The sequence below is a fragment of the Rattus norvegicus genome, chromosome 9 (genome assembly GCF_036323735.1).
Source record: "Rattus norvegicus strain BN/NHsdMcwi chromosome 9, GRCr8, whole genome shotgun sequence".
NCBI classification, from domain to species: domain Eukaryota; kingdom Metazoa; phylum Chordata; class Mammalia; order Rodentia; family Muridae; genus Rattus; species Rattus norvegicus.
In genome coordinates this window covers 35,279,921-35,302,601 of record NC_086027.1, presented here as the reverse complement: position 1 = coordinate 35,302,601, position 22,681 = coordinate 35,279,921, and the positions used below count along the sequence as shown (strand labels likewise).

Here is a 22,681-nt window from a genome sequence, read left to right as displayed (position 1 = left end):
TTAAAATAAAATTCTTTTTACTCTTTTTTCCATTCTGGGACCTTTACTTTGGTAGTTATGGAATTGTTTGCATTTTTCTATACATTATGCAGTTGTTTCTCTTTTTTTCCTACCAATATAACCACAGTCATTCTCTTGTGAAGTTTTGTTCTGTAGCCATTTGACACAGCATCTCAAACTAGATAGATACCTGGTAATGGCTAAACTGTAAGAAAGATGTCTATTAAAACTTATAGGTACTATGGTAAATATTTAATTGCTTTTGTTTCCTTTTGTTGCCACAAAAGGAAGACATATGATTCATATGGGAAAGAGGTGGACATGATAGTCTTCACCAACATGGTAGGTACATATTTGCCATAATGTAGTGGTAAATACTAGTTATGTGGCAAATCATGTAAAAAAGGTAATATTGAAGAGATGAAATCATAAAAATCCCTTATATTAAGCACTTTTCATGCAACAGACATTGTGTTAGGAATTACCTCCAAAATTCATGTATCTCTGCCAATTGGCTTGTACATAGTAGAGAAGAAAGGTGGGACAGGACCATATGGCTAAAAGAAAAATCAAGAGAAACTTTAGTATCTCTCTGCTCCTTCAGTCTTCCCACAACTGAGACTCTGCCAAGAACTTGATGAAGTTAGTCTAAGGCATGGATGAGTTTATTAAAGCATAAATGTTATCCCAGAATGCAGAAACCAAAGCAGAAGGATCACCCCTATGCCAACACAGTCTACAGAGTAGGCTCTAGGCTTGCCAGGACTACATGGTCAAACCCCATTTCTAAAAGCCACACACACCTTAAAAGCAACGGCTACAATGTAATACATATCAGGGACTGGCATAAGTGATCTGATCCATTAATCACTGAAAGGAAGATCTCTGCAGCACCCAAGAGCTCTTAATGAAGTGTCCATTGGAAGGCTCTTCAGACTGCTCAGAAGACTTTAGGTGGTGAGAAATGTTACCACTCTCTTCCTCAGGACTGTCTTATTTGGTCTCTTCCATTCTATCACTCTAGTCATGGATAAAACATCAGCATGAATTAAAACATAATAACTGAATTTAACATACATATATTTCAGTGCATTTGAGACAAGGGAGAACTGTCAGTTCAGAAGAATGATGCCAAATTTTATTTGCAAATCCAGGACATTCTGACTTTGTAACTCTTTCCTTTAATTTTGAACTTCGCTCGATGACTCCTATGGGCCAGTGTTCAGTATAAACTGATACGCAAAAACAGACTCATTTTCCTCAAAAATGCCTTCCACAGCACTCTAGACGATGAGGTTTAACTCATCCTATTGAGTCCTGCGTGGCCTTCATTAGTCAGAAAATAGCTGTTGACTATTCTGAAATATGATCAGCAATGAAATCACTGGAGAACTTTAAGCTGAGCTGCCTTCCTACTCTTATTCAATAAAGATCCATTTGTTGTCCCAGAAAAATAATACAAAATGTTTGCTATATTCTATGTTCGCGTAGTTTAAGACCTGGGTTAATAATTTATGTTTTTATTCTTGTCTTTTGGTTATTTAAAAAAGGAGGACACTGAATTCATTATTTTCATCAAGGAATTGTGTGTGTGTGTGTGTGTGTGTGTGTGTGTGTGTGTGTGTGTGTGTGTGCGCAGTGGCCTTTGTGTAGATCAAGAAGTCACTGACCCACTGTCAGAAAAGCATGCTTTGTGAAGTGTTTTTTTTTCCAGAAATGGAGCTACATTTGCACAAATTGCTTCCCTCTTTCTCTCAGTGTCTCTTGTTAGCAGCAGCATGCATTTTGCATGAGAGCTGGAGGGATTAAGATGCAAACCAAGGTCAAGGACCTCAACATAGCCCTCTCCTATGCACAGGGATGAAATCTACAACATTTGCCTCATTAGCTCCCTGTCCCCTACCGAGTTAACCAGCCATAGGCAATTGGAGAACTCTGAAGGTTAATTCTTTCTGCCCATAGGTAGAGTTACAGCTCAATGGACTAAGCCCTTAAAATGTTAACACTCCAAGCAAGGAATTTTAAGTGGTAAAAATGGCAGGTAGTACAGAAAGGTTAAATGAGTTGAAAATGGGTTTAAAGCAGACTTAGTCCTCAGCCCTCAACAGTTGCATAAAATATTCTAGAACTTTCACAAGGGTTACAACTTGAAACATGTTCCAACCATGTGATTGCCAGGAACTATTAAAATAAATAGTACAAATAGGGCAATTAAATATAGATACTAACAGCTTCAAACCACAGAAGAGGAAAGGAAGCTGCCTTGTTTTTCATCTAAAAACACCCAGGTGATTTTATTTTCGATGAGAGCAAATGCTTGTTTTGAAAAGCTGTATGTAGAGAAGACAAACAAACTGATGAATTAATATTATTTCTCTCGACGAAGGAGTCCTGCCCCAAGCTAGTGAGTCAGTATGCTGCAGTGTGCCTGTTTACTCACCTAAAGACCAGTTAGATGGAATATAACCACGGAAAGAACTAAGGATACAACCAAGCAGCTGCCATCTTTGTATCCTGGCTCCACTGGACACTGTATAGGTCTCAGGTCACCCTTCAATGGGTGCTCCATATCTCATCTCCCGACTTCTGTATCTATCTCAGTGTCGCAGCATCATGTAAGAATACAGACAAGCGTTTCTGGTGACATGTCACATGGGAAATTGTCAGTAGCAGAATGGAGCTGAATACAATACGTCAACATGTTCATGTTGAATGAGAACTGAGCCTAAGGATGAGTTTGGTTGTCTGCTTGGGAATTAAAAAAAAATACAAAAAAAAAGAGATCATCTTTTGCATAGTTCTAGACGAAGATTTCAAAACCAATAGGCCTTTTGCCATTAGCACTGAGGACGCTGGGCAAGGATTTGGAACTTTAAAAAGATCATGCATGTTACATGTTGAGCCATGCAAAAGAGTCAGAGACTAAAAACAAGTGATTCGAAAAGGACATGTTCTTTCTGCCAGACGTTTTGAACATTTCATTATACTTTCCAACGGTGAGATAGCAGTCCTGGTTTGCAGTTCATATGATAACTAGTAATAAACCCGCACAAGTGACTTCTTTAGAGAAGGAATAAAACATTTATAAAGAATAACTCTCCAATGACATTACAGATATTAATAGAGGTGACATTGTGAACAAAAAGTGTCTTGCATGTTCTGGCTGCTGCTGGGACACAGATGCTGGGATACAGATTTGAAGCTTTGCAGAGCCCTTCGATATGGTGCTGAGGAAACTTCCTTTTTTATTGGTTATTTTTTATCGATATTTCAAATGTTAACCCCCTTTCCAGTTTCCCCTCCACAAGCTCCCCTTTGCCTCTATGAGGGTGCTCCCCCACCCACTCACCCACTTCTGCCTCACCACGTAGCATTTTCCTACACTGGGGCATCAAGCCTCCCATTGATGCCAGATAAGGCCATCCTCTGCTACCCTCCACGTGTACTCATTCCTAGGTAGTTTAGTCCCTGGGAGCTCTGGAGGGTCTGGTTGGTTGATATCTTTGTTTTCCTATGGGGTTACAAATCCCTTCAGCTCCTTCAGTCCTTTCTCTAAGTCCTCCTTTGGGCTCCCTGTGCTCAGTCTAATGGTTGGCTGGGAGCATCCACATCTGTATTGGTTATAAAGAACAAGAATGGGTCATGATGTAAAGCGATGCTGCAAATAGTTGTATGATAGCATCGTTCCGAATGGGGGTTTCACAAACTACATTCTCATATATCATACTAAACTTCTTATCTGATTTAATTTACAGAACTTCTTTCAAATAGTTAGCAACCTTCTTGATGAAGAAAACAAGGAGAAATGGGAAGATGCACAACAGGTAAGGACGGGATTATTTTAGAATCGACAATGAAGTTAGCTAGATACAGTTTTTTAAATGCATTAAAAGCCAACAGTTTGATTTGTCATGAGACATACCCTTTGTCCCAGTTAAGACAGGACATCCACAAATAGCACAGCATGGCCATCCTCATTATCAGGTACTAAGTCTGTGCTTCTGGTCAATGCAAGGGAGAAAAAAAATCACCTTTCCGTTTCACCCCTTGCTCTACCTCTGCTCCTTTGAATTATGCTCTTGTCCTCGGCCTTCATCTAGAGGGCAGCCATGCTCCCTCGCTGTGAGGAAGTAGTGTCTTCACCTAGAATACCGCTGTTGTAGTTCAGCACACTCTTCCAGAACACTAGTGACCATTAATTATAAATACATTTAGAATGAACGTATGACATTCTCTTTAAAACACGGCAGCAATTCACCATGCGGTGTCCTTACAAGGGTGTCATGTGAGCAAATAATGAATGGTGCCAGGCATTCATCGTCAACGAAAGAATCAGGAATGTGTAATCTCTATGTTTAGTTGTGATTTAGAATTAGTTCTATTCTAATTTCTATAATATATTTTCAATTGGGATGGTCCTTAACGATAGTTCTTTAAAAAATGATGGTTTGAAATTTTACAAAAGGTTATTTTGTAGCTTTTACTGAAAGTGGTTAGAGTAATTAACAGCCACATGGTTAAGCATGCATGACACAAAGGTGACTTTTTAAAATTAAAAAAAAAAGGAAAAGGTGTTTAAAACTTACCAAAAATAATCCTTGTGATCTCTCTTTATCTTAGAGGAGTAGACTTAACAAAAAAACAATCTTGAAAATAGATCTCAATGTGAACTTAGTAAACCAAATAAGCAACTCTGACGTCAGAAATTTTGCAAACAAAGCCATTTCTAAAACCCATAGCCACGCCAACCCCACCAAGCCCAGTTAAGAAGACTCGAACTATATTTAGATAAAGACCATTGCTTAAAATGTAGCTCACTAAAGTGAAAGAAGAATGTATTTTAGAACGGTATACCTTCCCTCCCCCGTGACATAGGCGCAGACATACACACACATCCACCAACACCACGGTAGGGGTTGGCAGTAGGCTTAAGGCATGTGATTTCTTCTATACTTCATATTATAAAATCCACCATCATGTCCCTGGCTTAGGAGAGTACAAACTGCATCCAGTTCATCAAATCCAGCCAATGCTTATCCTGTAAATAACACTGCCTTCTGCCTGATCCCAGTGACTGTTCTGCAACAAGGACAGAAGGGATTAATTTCTCTGAAGTCCCCATGATCTAAAATGTGTAAAATACCACTAGGCCTTATCAAAAAGTCTTGCCAGGCCTGCTCTATTACACATGATGGCTGTTGGGGAAATGGGTAATAACTAGACCCTCTGCCAATGTGAATACCCATTCAACAAAGACAGAAGAGAATGAGGGGCTTGGTGCTGAACAAGCATGAGGTCAGAGGTCACATGGATCACAAGCAGACCTCAGAGACCAGATGCATCACCACCTTTGTATCTTCAATCTAGACAGTAACTGGTCCTGCAGTAGAAACCTTCACAGGCTCCATTGTGTCATATATATAGCATCATAAAACCACTTGGAAAATGGGGCCATCTATTCCTCTTGTGAAGTGGGTTTCTCCAAAGTGAAGCATGCTTCTTATATCCTTTCAAATAGAGACAGTTTTGAAAATTTACAACCAAGCTCATGGAATCGCTGCTTTAGGACTCATACTCTTATAAGACAGAGACACTCTCTTCCCTGGTGTTTTGTTCCAAAGGGAGAAGTTACTGGATCTTTAAAACATCAGGAAAGACTTTTCAGTTTAAAAAGACAGTTTAAAATATATTTTCAATAGGTTGAAGTGATTCTTACTATTACTAATTTTCCAAAGTAAATATTTAGTAAAAGGGAAGGGAAGGGATATGTCAATGCTGTTTCTAAGAATGAAGATTAAGCCTCTTGTTTTAATTGGTGCTCAACCCTGTAGGACACAGTGCTCGCGAGCTTAGGTAAGAAAAGTAAGCATGGTGCAGTAGCATCAGGAAACTTGAGAGCCTAGAGGTACCGCATTCATGTTCATCAAATGTGGGTGATGATTTTTTAGAATTCCCATGTCATGATTGAAAATCTAGGTGAGTTAAAGACTGAGCTCCCAATATGTCCCATGTTAAATATTGCCGGTTCTGTGGAAGATGTGTATATGTAGGTGAATAGATGACGTTTGTAGATATGAGCTGTTTGACTTTCAGATGTAGCAACCATAGCCCTCTGAAAAATACACAACATAGGCTGACAGCCTACTCATCACTTCTTTCCCCGTTCCATTTCCTCAGAGCTCTTGCCTTGTGCTATGCAGGCCATCAGGTCTTTTCCTCTCCCACTATGGCATTTAGCTAAAACTATAGTGATTAATTTTTCCTGCTTAGAAGCTAATGCAGTTCACATGCTCACACAGGTAAATAGCACATATGTTTTTGATGTCCTTGAGGGTATTTATGATACGAGCTTCTGCCAGGGTGTGGTGTCTTTGAAAAAGCAGATCCTTTTGTGTGTGCCGTGGTGTTGGCAAGCACACTCAGAGTGTGCAGGTAAGTTGGCTTGGCAGTAGGTATATGGATAGCGACTAGGCACACAGACAGAAAGCACAGGTACAGAAATAAAGGGCTGGGAGATGAGGCAATGGCTAGATACTGCCTCAGTGACTAGCCGGTACAAAGTGGCTTCGACTATATCGTCAGCCTCATTGAGATTCTATTTCTAGCCTACAAATAACTATAATATTCTCACATGAGTTAATTTCTCTCATGTATATATGCAAATTGTTTATAGGATTACAATCCTACAACTATTGTTAATATTGTTCATACAATGACTAATAAAATTATTAGATGTAAATGTTTCTCACGGGTACTTAAGCTACATGTTCCTCCAGATGGATATTAAGCTACAAATGCAGAGTCCAGTTTCAGTGTTTTCTTATGTAAGTCAGGGGTTTTATGGAAACATAAAGTTATGTTACCTGCGTGCAGACAATCTTACAGCCATTTCGGGAAGTGTTTGTATACTTCTGGAGTGATTAATTAGTGTATCTTGTCACTTCCAAAGCTCTTGCTGTGTGACACCTGGTATCAGGCTCAACTATTAATTTTAAAGCTAATAGATAATTTCAGCTGCAGATGTTCCTCCAAATAAATCGGAGGTCATTTGTGGTTTGATTATGTGGTATATCTTTCCTAGTTATGGATCCCCTTGTATGAACTTGTTCTCAAGTCTAACTTGCTCTTGTTTTTCTAGATTTATCCAGGCTCAATAGAGTTAATGCAGGTGATTGAAGATTTTATACACATTGTTGGAATGGGGATGATGGACTTTCAAAATTCATACCTAATGACTGGAAATGTAGGTAAGAAATAGGAATATTCCTCAAATTTTTTTACTGAGATTAAATGGCAGAGTTTGTGCCACACGTTTCAAGTGTTGTGTTCTTGTTTATTACCTCTAGGTATATGTGAAGAAATACATTGTGGAGACTTTCTGGCTGTGGTTTAGGTAGACCAAGTCCCATGCACATTAAATGCGTTGCCTTGATTAGATGTGTGCCATTACATGGCTTTCCTTAGGGAGAGATAACCAAACATCTACTCACCCCAGGTAGGGCCCAAACTGCAGCACAAAACGAAATTATTTCACCCAATTGTAATTTGGCCAATGAATGTGCTTCCTAGATGTACTTCTAGGAGCCTGCATATGGGATTACTTACGAGAGCTTGGGGAATTCAAAGGTGCTGGCTGCACCATTGAAAGACCTACCTTAGCAGCAGCTTACCTAGAGCCCCCTGCCCACACTGCAGGCAATTCCACTGGAAAGTCTCCTGTCTCACCCCTGGTGTTTGACTAATGAATACAACCTGAAGAAGAGGCCTCTTGGGTCTTATAACGTACTTAGCTTCCCGCGTTTTGTAACTATCTTCAGATTCCCGTGTCTTGTAAAGTATATTAACTACCTAAGTCTTATGATCCCCACCCCCTTCTCTTCTCTCCATGTTGCAATTTGACACAAATGCTCACTCAAGTTTTCTTCCCTGGCTCTATCTTCCCTGCTTCTATCTACTCACCCGTGGTGATCCCTGAACTTTGAAAGGGGTCATTTGGCTATCTCATTGTTTTTCTCTCTATTTTGAGTGAACATGGAGCTAACAGGCTGCCCAATATGAAGCTATTCTCAGCATCTTAGACAGTTATGATTGCCATGTAGTGACCACTCTACACTGAAAAGAATACCTTACCCTACAAAGAGAGGCTTTGTATCAGTTACAGCTTAATTTCACCCTGTCCTAAAACCAAATGAAAGTGTCTCTAGCAGTAAGAACTTACAATCTAATTCTACTATGTAGTCAGTGAGTATCTCAATGGCCTCTATGGTTGACATGGATTCAGGGAGGTAAGATATTAAGAACGGCCAGTTCCTTATCCACTAACCTCGGGCCTTCTGTGAGTTTCATTTTCTAACATCACAGTGTGCCTTTTACAAACTCTTCAATTTTTGTTTTTACTTATCCTAAACCTTTCCAAATGTGTAAAACATGTCAAGGTTAGCATTATAGGATGAAACCCTTTAGCAAGTATGGCTGGGATGGCAGATCGATCACTGCCATTTTAAACAAATGTCAGTGGGCTTGGGGATTTACAAGGACAATGGTTAGAGAAAAAATTCTAGGTTCAATGCAGCATCACTTATATTAGTGCTTTATCTGAAGAACATTTTCTAATGGTGTAGATGAGGACAACATTCTGTGACACCCGCCTTCTGTCACTTTCCACTAGCACCGCTCAGCCTTCTCATTCTGGGGTACAACTGGGTGTCTGTGACATACATTCTCACTCCTAAGGGGCACGGCAGTCCGTTCATGCTACTGGACACGCCTCAGGATTAAGGGGAAGCAAAGCTATGATCTATGTCATTCCTCCCACGGCTGGACCTGTATCCTGGAATCTGAGAGGCTGCAGGCATTGTACCCTGACTGCAAACTGTCCACTGGCCATACATGGAGCTAAAATGTCCCTTCAAAACCACCCACCTGAAAGATACTGGGAAAACCCAGCTTACTGAACCTCTTGTCACATTTGCTTTGGAACGACTATGATAGTCTCCATTGTCTGTTTTTCTTTCTATGTCTTTAATTTTTTTCTACTCCCAAGTGCTGTGGCGCTTTATAAACTCAGTTTATATGCCAGTCTAGGTTGTCCAGACCTGCCAGAGACTCCCCTACCTTGTAAGGATCAGAACCTGTCATGATGTTTGGCAAAGCTGCCGAAACACCATGCAAGTCTCAAGGGCTCTGGTGAATTAATTTCTTTATCCCCTTAAGACCACGTTTCAAATAAACCAGGGGACCAGGGCATCAAACACCCCCTGTATCATCCGCATTTTGCTCACTAATGTTTTTTATTCTCCTGTTTACATCCAGTCCCTGATACTCCTGGTGACCTTGACTGACTGTCCAAAACTAACTGTCCCTAATGGCCTCTATGAGCCAGTCTGTCAGGGAATAATTTCCCTCATACTGCCCTTGATTATGCAGCCTTTGTCTCAGGGAGACATGAATTGTTTGCATTATTCCGTTTCTCTACCCCATGGCACTTAGACTGATCCCATCTGCAGCTATATGCCACAACAATGTGAGCCAAACTTTAAAACCATGTGTTTATTGTTCAGTAACTTTCCACAGTCCAAACAATTATTATGGTTTCCTATACTGGACTATTTGGAAGGTCCAAGTCTGTGGATTAGATCATGAATGCCCCCTTTTTATATTAAAGGTCAGACCTGAGAGAAGCCTTCTTTCACTTTGATCTCAATCTCTGTCTGATTTCCCCCCAAGATTCCCTGTATAGGGATCCCACAGTGGAATCTTTAGTCCAGATATAACTTGCACTTTTGTACACTTACATATATCATCCTCTGGTTTCTATATCTTTCCTCCTGGATCCGAAAACTAAGGCAGAAAAAGAGTATCCCCTCCTCTGTTTACCATTCACATGTCCTTCCTTGTGTACGCGAGTTCTTTCGAGGCAGAAACAGGAGCCTCAGTTACAAACATTTTCTGTCACCCAAGGGAAGGGCTTTGCAATTGCTACCAAGCCCGCTAATAATCCCACCTCCTATATAATGTCAACAGGGATTGTAAAATTATGTCCTACATTAATTTAGGAGTCATTTGGAGACTCTCACCGTCATCAAATGAGAACCGCAGTACCACATCGATGAAGCTAGCAACCACGGCACCCACCCATCCCAGGGTGCTCTGCTCTCGGCTCCGTGTATGCCCGTTGAATGCAATAATACAGCAAGGGGCACATACCTGCCACTACCTCAAGGGGACATGTACTCTATATGACACAAGGAAAGGTGTGATCGATTTCATATTGGAATATTGTCCCTGAACATTCCAGCCTCGGTTTCATGCTTTCTCGCCCATTTTAGGAGCCGTGCGACTGCTCTTCCCAAACTTACCCTTGGTTCTGTGAATCCCCTTTCAGATTCCACTTGAGTTACGTAAGTTTTCCCGAAGACACCTGAACAAGTGTCACTGCAACTGAGATAGGTCCCGGTGACAGGCTTGAAGGGTGATCCGTGGAAGTGCAGCTTGGTGAGCCAGTGAGTTTACTGGGCTTGCTTGCAAAAATGTGGGTAAGAAGTCACTTAGAGGGTCCTCAAAGGCAGCTGTGTAACTGAAAAGCCCACTCCTTGTAATAAAAGTAGTGAAAGGTGCATTCCCATAACTCTGTCCAACTGCAGGTGCGTCTCCACAGGAGAGCATGCCTTCCTGCGGGAGTTACCTGCAGGGTATACAACCTTAGGGAGGAGGGTCTTAGAGAATTGGAACTTTCTAATTATCTTATAAGTTATTGAGTTTCCTTAGCCTTGTAGGTTTTATTGACTTCCTGAGCCTTATAATCCTCCCTCCTCCAAACAGGAGTAAACATTTCAATGTAAAGAAAGCAGTCAATACATACTTTCACACACACAGGCACAGGCACAGGCACAGGCACACACGCATGCATGCTCAGTCTACATGAACCTGTGTAAATGTCCACAGGCCCACAGTGTGTTTCTGTACACGCTTCTGTAGAAGTTAATATACCCTTATTTTGTTTTTATTTGCCAAGTGTTCATTGCTATCTATCAGATGTAATTCAGAACATTATACATCCGTGATTAAAACAGCAAACAACAGAACCTCATTGTCTCCCATGCGTTCTGCATAGGCTCTTGAGTCATTCCTTACTGAGTATCTCAAACATGTTAGGTTTCCGAGGAACATTTCAGAGTGCTTCTAAGGGACATGTGATCGTGCCACTGCTTGCTGGGTTTTCTGAAGTACCTTGCAGGACACCGTAGAGTACTCTGCTGTGGAGTCTAAATGTTAAACACAGGCACAAAAGACTGTACCTCTTTTCCTCGCTGTTACCGCTGCATTTCATGAGATTCTTATGAGGAGCAAAACCCCCACGCCATGATTTCTACTGAGCCAACAATAACTGCTTTAAGCAAATGGCATATTTCTCTTTGCAGATAAAAATTAGTACAGAACAAAGAAATTGTCTTCTTAATTATTATACAAATTGATTTCATGAAGGATTAGAGTTTTATTATTTCCTTAATACTTCCTGCCCTAATTTTTACTGTGATTCAGAAAGATTTTCTTCTATTTATAATTACCTTCAAATAAAGACAATGCAGCTCTGGGTAATCAGGTATTATTATTATTATTATTATTATTATTATTATTATTATCAGCACTGGTCTGAAGGGCTTGAGACCTGTCTGGTCTACATAAGGCACTCTTCAAAAACAAAATAATAAAGTATGTTATTAGGTCAACATGAGCTATTTAAAATTACTATAAAGCAGTGAGTCACAGCCACTTTGAAGCTGAAATGACCCTTTCACAGGGGTCACCTAAGACTATCAGAAAATACAGATATTTTCTATTACACTTAATAATAGTAGCAAAACCACAGTTTTGAAGCAGCAGCAAGAATAATTTTATGGTTGAGGACTTTGCAGCATAAGGAGCTGTATAATATATATGGTCACAGCATTAGGAAGGTTGAGAACCGTTGCAAGGAATCAAAGGCAAGTTCTAATCAGGTATGTTAAAATTTTGGCTTAATATAGACTATTTCAAAATGATAACATCAAATTATCTATAGAAGTAGTATTATTAGCAACAAAGTATTATGTCCAGAATTTAAACACCATAAGTAAATCTTTATGTTTAAATGTTTTGTATATCTCATTTATAATACAAAATCCCAGGTTACTGACTGGCCACTGATAAGTCTTTTTTTATTATTTACTTATTTGTGTGTTTTCCCCCCACTCACCCATCCATACCTTCCTGCCTCCCCGCCCTAACATTCCCCTACACTGAGTCATCAAGCCTTGGCAGGACGAAGGACTTCTCCTCCCATTGATGCCCAATAAGGCCATCCTCTGCTACATATGCAGCTGGAGCCATAGGTCTGATTTGCCTACAAGTACTGTCTAGAATCTTAATGTAGTTTGGTGGCTGTAATTGGGAGCTATCCTGTACCAATAGGAATTTCCAAAGGTTTACCTAGTAGTGTCACATTGCATAATATGTGCTATTTATTGCTGAATTTCTTAGAATGATATTCCAGAAGTTAAAACCCATAATTCTAAACCCAGATTTCTAAAATCTTACTTTTGAAACTGATAGTCTTAAGGCCGAGAATAATAAGCTATACTTAAAATCATGGCCTCAATTTATCAAGATAAAAAGGTTGTGTATTCTAATTAACTTGGTGGCAAAACAGCCAATATGTCTTGCAGTAGTTTTCTTCAAAACTAATTTCAGTAAAAAGTCTCAACACATCTACAATTAAAAGAAAGTGTCTCCATGTATATCACTTTCAGGCAAATGAAGATTTATACTTTATTAAAGCTTATAGGAATGGGAGAATGTAAAGAGAATATGCAAATATGGATAACTTTTCAACAGATGTGTATCAACACCCTTAATATGCCATTGGGAAAAATAATTTTATAAAAAGAGTTAAGCCAAAGTAAATTTTGCTTCTTCCCCAGGAAATTTCATATGTCAGTTCAACACTCATTTAAGATGTAATTTTCACAATAACTTTGTGTAATGTATTACATTTACTCACCTTATCAAAACTAGTCTATATGTTTATTTTTACTGTGGAGCACATCTCAAATGTGTCTATCTTCCTCACTAAGAGACCAAGCTAATCTCTACATCATTCCAGTTTTAACTTGTGTGTTGCCGAAGTGTGCACCAGACTAGTCTAGCCGTTATAATTAATAGTTTTACTTTTTGACTTAGATCTAGAAATGTAATCATTGACCTGAATCCAAAGATCAGTAATATGTTATGCGTTGTTAGCTTATAAATTGCATGTAATTTAAAAAAAATTATTACTGACTAAGCAAATGAATTTTTTTTCTCAATTTTCTGTGAGGTTGGCTTCACTGATGCAAATGGATTACTTCAGTCTCTGTGGTGCCATAATCCCCTCACCCAGAGTCAGAAGCAGAATCGTGAGTTCTAGTACAACCTAACTCAGAGCAACACAATGACCCCAACATGTAAAATGTCAACAGAGCTGTAGCCAACAGGCTACTACAGACATGGCCCAACAATTACGAAAACTGACCGTTCTTACAGAGGTCCTGGGTTCAATTCCCAGCACCAACATGATGGCTCACAACTCGATCGCCAAAGGTTCTTATGACCTCTTCTGGCTTTTTTGAGCACCAAGCATCCGTGTGTGCACAGATATGGATACAATGCATGCACACACGTTATTTTTTTAATCTTAAAAAAATTACATAAATAAAAATTTAGTGTGCTTTGCATGTGCCATATAAACCAAATGCTGGAATTAACTATTTATAGATGAAGAAATATTCCTAGAGAAAGAGGCATTCGATCGTTTATGATAGAGTTTGAAGGTTCGCTGGGTTTCTTTTTAACCATTCAAGATGAAAGGAAGCAATTAATAAGCAGATGGTTACACTACACACCATTGTTTTTATCAAAGATGATAAACAGATGCCCTGTCTAGCTTTAAAAATATTCCTTTATTTGTAACTCCAGCTTTAGAGAGTTGATGCCCTCCACAGGCCTTCATGGGTATCTGCACGTCTATGGTACGTAGTCATATACTCAGGACCACATAAACTCGTATAAAAGAGAAGAAATAAAGCTCTAAAACAAAAACTTGTTAAAATCTGGAATTGTCTGGGAAGACAATCTTAGTTGAAGAGCTAGATCTATCAGATTGCAGTGGGGTGTGTGCGTGTGTGTGTGTGTGCATGCGTGTGTGTGTGTGTGTGTGTGTGTGTGTGCGCGCGCGCGTGTGTGTGTGTGTGTGTGTGTGTGTGTGTGTGTGTGTGTGTGTGTCACAGGATCACACTATTCCCTAGATAGTAGGTCCTGAACTATCTATAAGAAAGGAAGATGAGCTTACGGTTCCCTGCAGCCAGCATGCAGCATGCCCAGGCTCCTGTTACCTTTCTTTGGCTATGGAGTGAGTCTCTAGGTCAGAGTTAGTGCTTTGTGGAACATTAAGTAACTATGCCTTCAAGACCCACACGGGCTCCTGTCCTGACTTCCCTCAATTGTAGACCATAAACTGGAATTTTAAACTAAAAGAAACCCTGTGTTTCCTAAATTACTTTAGATCAGGATATCTTATCACAACAGCACAGAGAAAACTAGGACAGATCAATGTCTAGGTTGAGATTGTGTTCAGAATATAAGCACTTTGTTTTAATTTTAAAAAGAAATACAACATCCCCATTTATGGAAGTAAAGAGAGAAGATGAGAACCAGCGTGAGACAATTTACTGAATTCTAAGAACAATTTAGAATCACTGAAGCTTGTCTTGGTAAGAATCCTACTCTGGTAGGGAGGCGCTTAGAGCAGAAAATAGAGCTCCAGCTACTGGGAAAGACTGCAAACATAATTAGTGTGAATGGAGATAAAGGGCTCTTAACTGCAATCAGTGTGTGACATAATGAAGAACGGAATTAGTAAAAGTATGAATCAAAACCAAACGTGGGGCTGAATGTGAGATCCTTTCTGAGGTTCGAATTGATTGGATTTCATAACTGATGGGTCGGTAAGAGTACCGGGAGAAATGGAGACTACTGGTTATTCTGAAAGCATTGGAAGGAAACTCTCTCTCTCACACACACACATAATGATATTTAGGAAATGCCCATGCCCAAGTGACAACCAAGAATGAGACCTTGGATTTTAGCACAGAAGACGAAATCAATAAACATAGGTGGCGATCCACTGCAGAGAGATGGGATTGGAGCTGTGTTTGTGTTTTCAGTGATCAAGACAGCCTCGTGATAGAAAAAGAAGAGAAAACAAGGAGCCACCAACTCTGAAAATAATCAGGTCAGGTGTCAGCGAATGAGTGGTTAGAGTTAGTTTGTACAAGCATTGCCTAGATATGTAAAATGAGTTAGGGTCAATTAATGACCACCACGGAGAACATTTCACCAGTTGTGTGTCTATTCATATCTACGTCTAATAAGTTTGGTGTGTTACAGGGTTTTTTTAAGTATGTAATTATTGATGGCATGACTTGAAAATTCTAAGGAACAGTACAGACACAGTGAACAGGGAATAAGTCTCCATGCTGGGGTTGGGGGTGGGGGTGGGGCTTCTGTGGTCAGATCCTTAAGACTTGATCCAGTTGTCTGCATTATTGGCTTTGCACAGATGTATATGCCCACATATGACTGTTCCACAACTGTTCTTAGGAAGTGCTCGATGTTGACAACCAGACAAATGGGATGGTTTTAAGCCCCACAATATCTTCAAATACTGAATGTTAGGATTCTCATCTGTAAGAAATTTCAAGTCTTGTTCATGAAATACATGATTCTTGAAATTATAATCCATTTCTTTCCCAGGACACCACGAGTGTCTCAGATACACCAAAGTAAAAATACATATGTATTTCTCTTTGTGAAGTTAAGTATCATGGCTTATTTTTGATTTAGAAATATGGACTAGTATGCTTTTGAGAATAAACAATCATACTCGATATTTTCTGAAATTGAATCTGAATAAAGACATACAATTTAACATCCTTCCCCCCTCCACAATGTCTTTTTATCAACATAAAATCTGCCATTTCTAATATTTACAGTAAAATCTGATAACCACTTTAGTGTAATATCTTGGTTCTCATTTGAGGAGAACCAGCTACAGGCTGTGAGCAAGGCCTGGCTTCTCCTTCTAAGCTGAATTCCCCTCTCACTGCCTAGCTTTGTGCTTCACACATCTCCTTCACTTGCTCAGCTTCTTTTCTTAAAAACAAGTCACGCAATGATGCTAAAGCCCCAAAATAGAGACATTTGCATATCTTGTATTACTGACGTCAGTTCATTTAGCTAGACAGAGGTTGGGGAGTAAACATGTAAGGTTCTCCCCCACCCTCCTAGTCCTCTTCCAGTCTTGCTATACACATAGAGTAAGTGAGTAACTTTCTATAGTTAGAAAGAAAAAAATGAAATTACTAGTTTCTTTCTATGGTACTTTAATACAGCTGCTATTGAGAAAATACTTCAAAAGTCTTCTGAAACTAAGACACTGAGTGATATCAACACCAAATTCTTTGTTATTTCTTTTTAAAAAATAGGAATTATTATAGAATATGAACTGATCCACTTATTCCAAATGTCTAGGGGTAGAAACTATGGATAGGTTAATACGAAAGTTTTTTTCAAATTCTCTGTGTTTATAAGAAAAACAAACAACCAAGGGATTATAGAGGGGTTCTAGTTCACCTAGATCAGAACTACAATTTAAAGTGTTTCCCAAGGCCAGTGCAGTAGGCTACTAATGATTCACATGTTTAATTCACTTTATACGGTATCAGTCTCTCATTTACTACATATCATGTTCTGTTCTTGGTTCTCAGGCTTTGTCAGTGAGTGAATTCGACAAAGCTCTTGCTCTTGTGGAATTGTGAACTTCATGTTTCATATTAATGAGACACATGTCAACCAAATATCATCCAATGTGCCCAATGGTTATAATTGCTAGGAGGAAAAATAAAGCAATCTACTGGGTTTTGAAATACAGAGTGAAGACAGGGATCCCATGTAATGATGAAAGGTCAGTAAAGGCCTCTGACCAGTGATACTCCAAATGGCATGAAGACTCAGGGAACATCAGAGGTGCAGTGGCATGTGTAGGCAGAATGTTTCTAATGGAACAAAAGTAGTACGTAAAGACCATGGTGTACCCAAGTGCGTTGTCCACTGGAATAAGGGGAGAACTCTAAGGATGTGGAAGTGGCTATGCATGACCATGAAGTCAAAGAGGCAAAGAGAGATTGGGGACTCATTTGACTGGGTTTAAAAATAAATGAAAATGAGTGCAGATTTGAGCAGAAAACATCATGATTGTACCTGTCTTTTAGTGGATTTATTATGACTACAAATAGGCTGTATAGGTTGTGAGAGGATGCAGCTGAGAACAGTGAGAAGTTTCAGGGGGTTGGGATAGATGACACTGGAAATGGTATGAAGTCATCTTGGCAGTTGGTCTGGCAGATTTTACTAACAGTATAGATGAGCTATGAACAAAAGAGGAAATTCTGATTGGCATGGTAATGCATTTCAGCTTCTGTGGATCTGATACAGGAACACTTCAGGAGCCTAGGTACTCAAGATTGTCTAAGGAAAACCGAGAAACACAAAAGAAAGGTTCAAGGACATTTCTTTGTAGCTGCTCTAAGATAGTTTACATCAAAAGTCTATTGTATAACTATTTGAGTGTCTCTACAGTTAGAAGTTCAAAACGTGTGTGATTGTGTCAATGTGTGTGTATGTGTGTGTATGTGTATATGTGAGACAGAGAGAGAGCATCTGTGTGCACATATGTGTGTATGTGTGTGCATGTGTATATGTGTGTATATGTGTGCGTGCATGCATACATATGTGCATGTGTGCATATGTGTGTATGTGTGCATATGTGTCTATGTGTGTGCATGTGTGTATATATGTGTGCATGTGTGTATATGTGTGTGTGCATGTGTGCATGTGTGTGTGTATTGTGTTAACCATTTACTAAAAACTGACATATGCAAGTAACCTGAAAACATAAATATCTCATACATATAAGAAGCCACATGTGGAGTGTTGAGTGTAGTTCTGGATCAGTGGGTCAGAAAAGTCACTTCTCTCCTTAGAAAACACTGTTATACTTTCCTGCGAACAATTCTTTGTTCCTTTCTTATACCATGTTTTGCTAACTGTTCAATAAATACAGTCCAAATCCCTTTGTTAGGGACAGGCACAACAGACAGACATCAAACACAGACAGATCAGACAAGCAACACAGACAGACCACAGACCACAACCTATAGACAGGTGGAAGATGTTCCTCATTTACACAGGAATCTTGACTCTTACTGTCTATGTTAATTTCATTTTTGTTCTCAGGGAGACTGATCAGTTTGATCATGGAAACCAACACTATTCTACCTCCTTTCCATCTTCTGAATCCTGAGACAAGAGAAAGAGTGAATATGATCATTAAAATAATATTACAAAACGGCCTCAGATTAAGTGGCCAGTTAAATAATGAAATAAGCATGATTTTTGAAACTGAATAAGCTATATTTTATCCTAAATGTTGGTGTATCTTCTTATAACTATGTCATGGATTCTCAATAACAGAACTCTTAAAAGTCAATGGTGCTCAACTAGGACCTGGTCATTTGTGCTATACTTTCTACTTTGTAAGAACATTTTTTATTTAAAAATATGTTAAAATTAAAAACATGTCAAAGTTTGCTGTGTAATTAAGAGACATTTTTGAAAGTACTTTACCCCTCCAGCTTAAAAATACTGTCTCTCACAGGGCTGTTGTCATGGTTAGAACTTAACATAGAAAACATGAATCAAGTTATCATGTTCAATTCAAGGTAGGCTTCTAATCTCTTGCAAGTCAACTGGAGCAAAAAGTAGTTACATAAACATCTATGCTTATATAATCTGTTTTATATACTTATGTTCAAGAACACAATTATTCATCAACTTATTATTCAATAATATTTTGCTCCCTGAAAATCTTTAAAGCGCTTGAGTAACCATTCTATCTTGTCTTAATCTGAATCTCCTAAACTTTTCTACATTCCTGATATTCCAACTTCTAATCTGAACTGCTCTGCTGTGACTCTTATGCAGTCATTCCTAAATTACTATTTAATATTGTTTTTACTATTTCCTCATTTGCCTTGCCACCGAGAAATAATGGAAAGTTTTGGAATGTCTTCTTTGAGGTACCTCAAGTGCTTGTCATTTGAGTACACATTTTAATGACAATTACAAAACATCCAATAGAGACAAGTATTCCAAAAATATGTTTTCAGGAGTTTTTCTCATTTGAGTACAATGGATAGGAAACATTTCTGTTCATTTCCTCCTCATTTCTTGCACTTTCCTAACGAATGTTCCACTCATACTCTAGAGAAGTTCCCAAGTGAATGGTGCCCAGGAGTTTATGAAGCTGTTTGTGTTGACTGCCTTGTCATAGGTGTGTGGAGGACTCAACATGGTTTGTCCTAGGTCAGTGGTTTGCCTTCAGACTAAATGGCTTTTCCCTTTGCATCTCAGTAATTAAAAGTTAAAGATTTGTTTCTTTCTTTTGTCCAGCCCATAACCCTTGAACCTACTTCTGCTATATTAAGAATTTCTGGCAAATTATCTTTTTGAAAAATATGACCCTCGGGTAACTGAGGCATATGTTCTGGTTTTGCTCATCCTTGTTAAATTATTCCGGACCATGTGCTTTCTTTTGTAGCAAGCGTCTTCATAAATACTTGTTTCATTAAGATGTCTAAACTGTTTTTCTGCCCAGTTATCTATACCTTTAATATGGATGTGGATTTTCCTTGTTATCAATGTTTTATAACACATCTTAGCCAAGGACTGTTATGAACTCGTTCCTCCTTCAATCTTGACTCCTGCAGAGGATGTGTTGCTATAGTAACAACTCTCTGTCTCTACCACATAGTATTTATTTTGTATTTGTTTAGTCTTTAATTGTTTTACTTTATAAACATAATTTTTAGCAAAACTTTGCATTAACAACAATCATCACACTAAAATTAGCCAGAATCAAAATCTATGCATCTCAATAAAATTGTTAGACTAGTCATTATGAAGCTTTAGGGCCTCACGTTAGGTTTTTGTCTGTTCACCATTGAATATTTTTGTTATGCAGTTATCCACAGTGAAGTAAATATCTTGATCTCCAAAATGCAAGGACACAAAAACCCCACTTTACAATATTAGCAGTAGAGAATGCATAAAAAAAAAATTTTAAGAGCTTTGAGAAAAAAACAGTGGGAAAACAAAAAAGAGACTTTTATGTTTACCAAAGGCATGCAGGCCTATGAGGAATCACAAACTTGCAGCCTGTAGGAGTGAATTAATGGAACAGCGATGCTGAAGTCCATATTTAGGGGATCTGTGTGGTTATCTTTTCACAGAGAATAATGACCCCAATATTAAATCTTCTGATAGACCCTGGGAGAATTCTTGATTTTCCTATACATTGACATATACACCTAGCCATAGAAGTCTTCAATTTGATTGTCTGTACTACCCACAGTGAAGCTACAGAGGAACTCTTAGCATCTCAGAGCTGGGAAGCGGGGTCCTTGAGAGAGGGATTAGCCTTGAATCTCAGTTAAGGAGATCTTCCAAGGCCTGCAGCCAGGGAAACTCTTTCTGACAGGAGGGTGAGTAGAAGGGCCATCTGGGATATGGGATGGCTTTTGGTTTCTGCGGCGAACTTCTATCTAAAACGTAACCTGAATCATAGCCTTTTCTGTGGTGAGTCCTTTCCTTTTGTTTAAGATTAATTCTATTAAAATCTGGTAGATTCACACTTGTGAGTATAAATGAACAGATAAAATCTAAAGCCTTCTGAGAGCAAGATTTAAAATTTTATACTGGTCTGGTCTCTACTGGTTCATCTGATAAGGATTTAGAATTATTTAAAGTGACATACTGTATCCTTCATCACAATTTTGTTCTTCAACTAAAAGGATGCTACCTTATGTGCCACCATGAAAGCTAATCCTGTTTCAGCTGTTTCTATGGAAATAATTGGTCATCTCTATGACAATAGCAGTCTGGCTTTATAATAATAACCATGTAACAAACAGAGGCAACCAGTCGCTCATAACAGCTCATGTCTTTTTTCTACCCTATTTTCATGTATCTCCTGCTTTCAAAATGCTTTCTTGCTTTATTTGGTTACACCAAGAAACCTGTGCTGACTTCAGCCTCTTCACCAAAATACCCTTCACTGGCCATGAGGCTTTCATCTAAATTTGCAAACCAAAAACCAGACTCAGATTAGAAACCAACAGTCTTCTTTCCTGGGGAGGGGAAGGGAGGGGGAGGGGGCAGAGATGCTATTCTGTATCTTTCCAAAAATGCCAGCCAGGTATAAAAATTACACTCCGGTAGTCTCAGAACTCCAGACTTTGAGCCAAGATGACAGGGCATTCAATGCCATCCTAAGCTACACAATGAGACCATGTCCAATGCAAAATACGTAATAATGAGATAAATTGTGCTGGCTTTCAATCTTGACACATGGCTAATCACATTCCGTGACTAACATAAGTCACTTCATCACTAAAGACCTCTGATGCTACTCTCGGAATAAACTAAAATAAAATAACTTCCCTGCTTGGTTACTGTCATGATACATGCTACATGTATTTGACAGCTGGAGAGTAATAGGGCCTTTATTTTGTCATTCACAAAGAGGGACAATTATGGGTTTTCCTACTGACGGGTTATGTAACTGTGGTGACATTATTCCGGCCCCTCTGACCGTAGTCTCTTCCCTTTAGAAAACTTTAAAATTGACACTAAAATTTGCTGCCCTGGCTTGAAGGGGCTCGAGACCCCATATGTACAACAATGCCAAGCAACCAGAGCTTCCAGGGACTAAGCCACTACCTAAAGACTATACATGGACTGACCCTGGACTCTGACCTCATAGGTAGCAATGAATATCCTAGTAAGATCACCAGTAGAAGGAGAAGCCCTTGGTCCTACTAAGACTGAACCCCCAGTGAACATGATTGTTGGGGGAGGGCGGCAATGGGGGGAGGATGGGGTCGGGAACACCCATAAAGGAGGGGAGAAGGAGGGGGATGTTTGCCCGGAAACCAGGAAAGGGAATAACACTTGAAATGTAAATAAGAAATACTCAAGTTAATAAAAAAATTGCTGCCCTGCATATGTTTTTAAAAATCTAAATATCACATTTGGCATCCATTTTACAACGAGGAAAATAATGTTATACTTCCAGGCAGATAGCATAATCATCAAAACAATGTGCTGTGTGTTTTAGATGGGGCAGATGGCACATGGCCTTGCGGGGTGTGAAACACCCATAGGGATTTCAGTGACAAGTGGTATGTGAAGGAGGACTCCACTTTTCCGTGCATTTTTATGTCACGAGTCAAATTGCAGCTCCCTTGTAGTATTTTAGGAAATAGTATTTTCTGACTTAACCTTACAATACCTAAGCCTTTGTCTGCCAACTTCTATTGTTTGTTTCAGACATGTATCAAACAGCCCTATCATCTGTGGAATTTATAAACATCTTAGTGTCCCTGGTTATTAAGGTCCCTTCTTTAGTTGAAAGAATTTGGGATCTCTTGAAACCTACAATTTTTTTTCTCCTATCCATGTGCTAATAAGGCCCTGCCTTCCTTAGCTT

At 39.1% G+C, this 22,681-nt stretch overlaps 1 protein-coding gene across 10 annotated transcripts in view; it reads left to right on the top strand.

Annotated features, from left to right (window-relative positions):
• Adgrb3 (adhesion G protein-coupled receptor B3) overlaps nucleotides 1-22,681 on the top strand; it is a 727,877-nt gene that overhangs the window by 342,749 nt on the left and 362,447 nt on the right. For all 10 annotated transcript variants that reach the window (NM_001106898.1, XM_063266875.1, XM_063266874.1 and 7 more), the window contains 2 exon segments: nucleotides 3,756-3,824; nucleotides 7,139-7,247. In NM_001106898.1, the coding sequence (NP_001100368.1) occupies nucleotides 3,756-3,824; nucleotides 7,139-7,247 (178 nt within the window).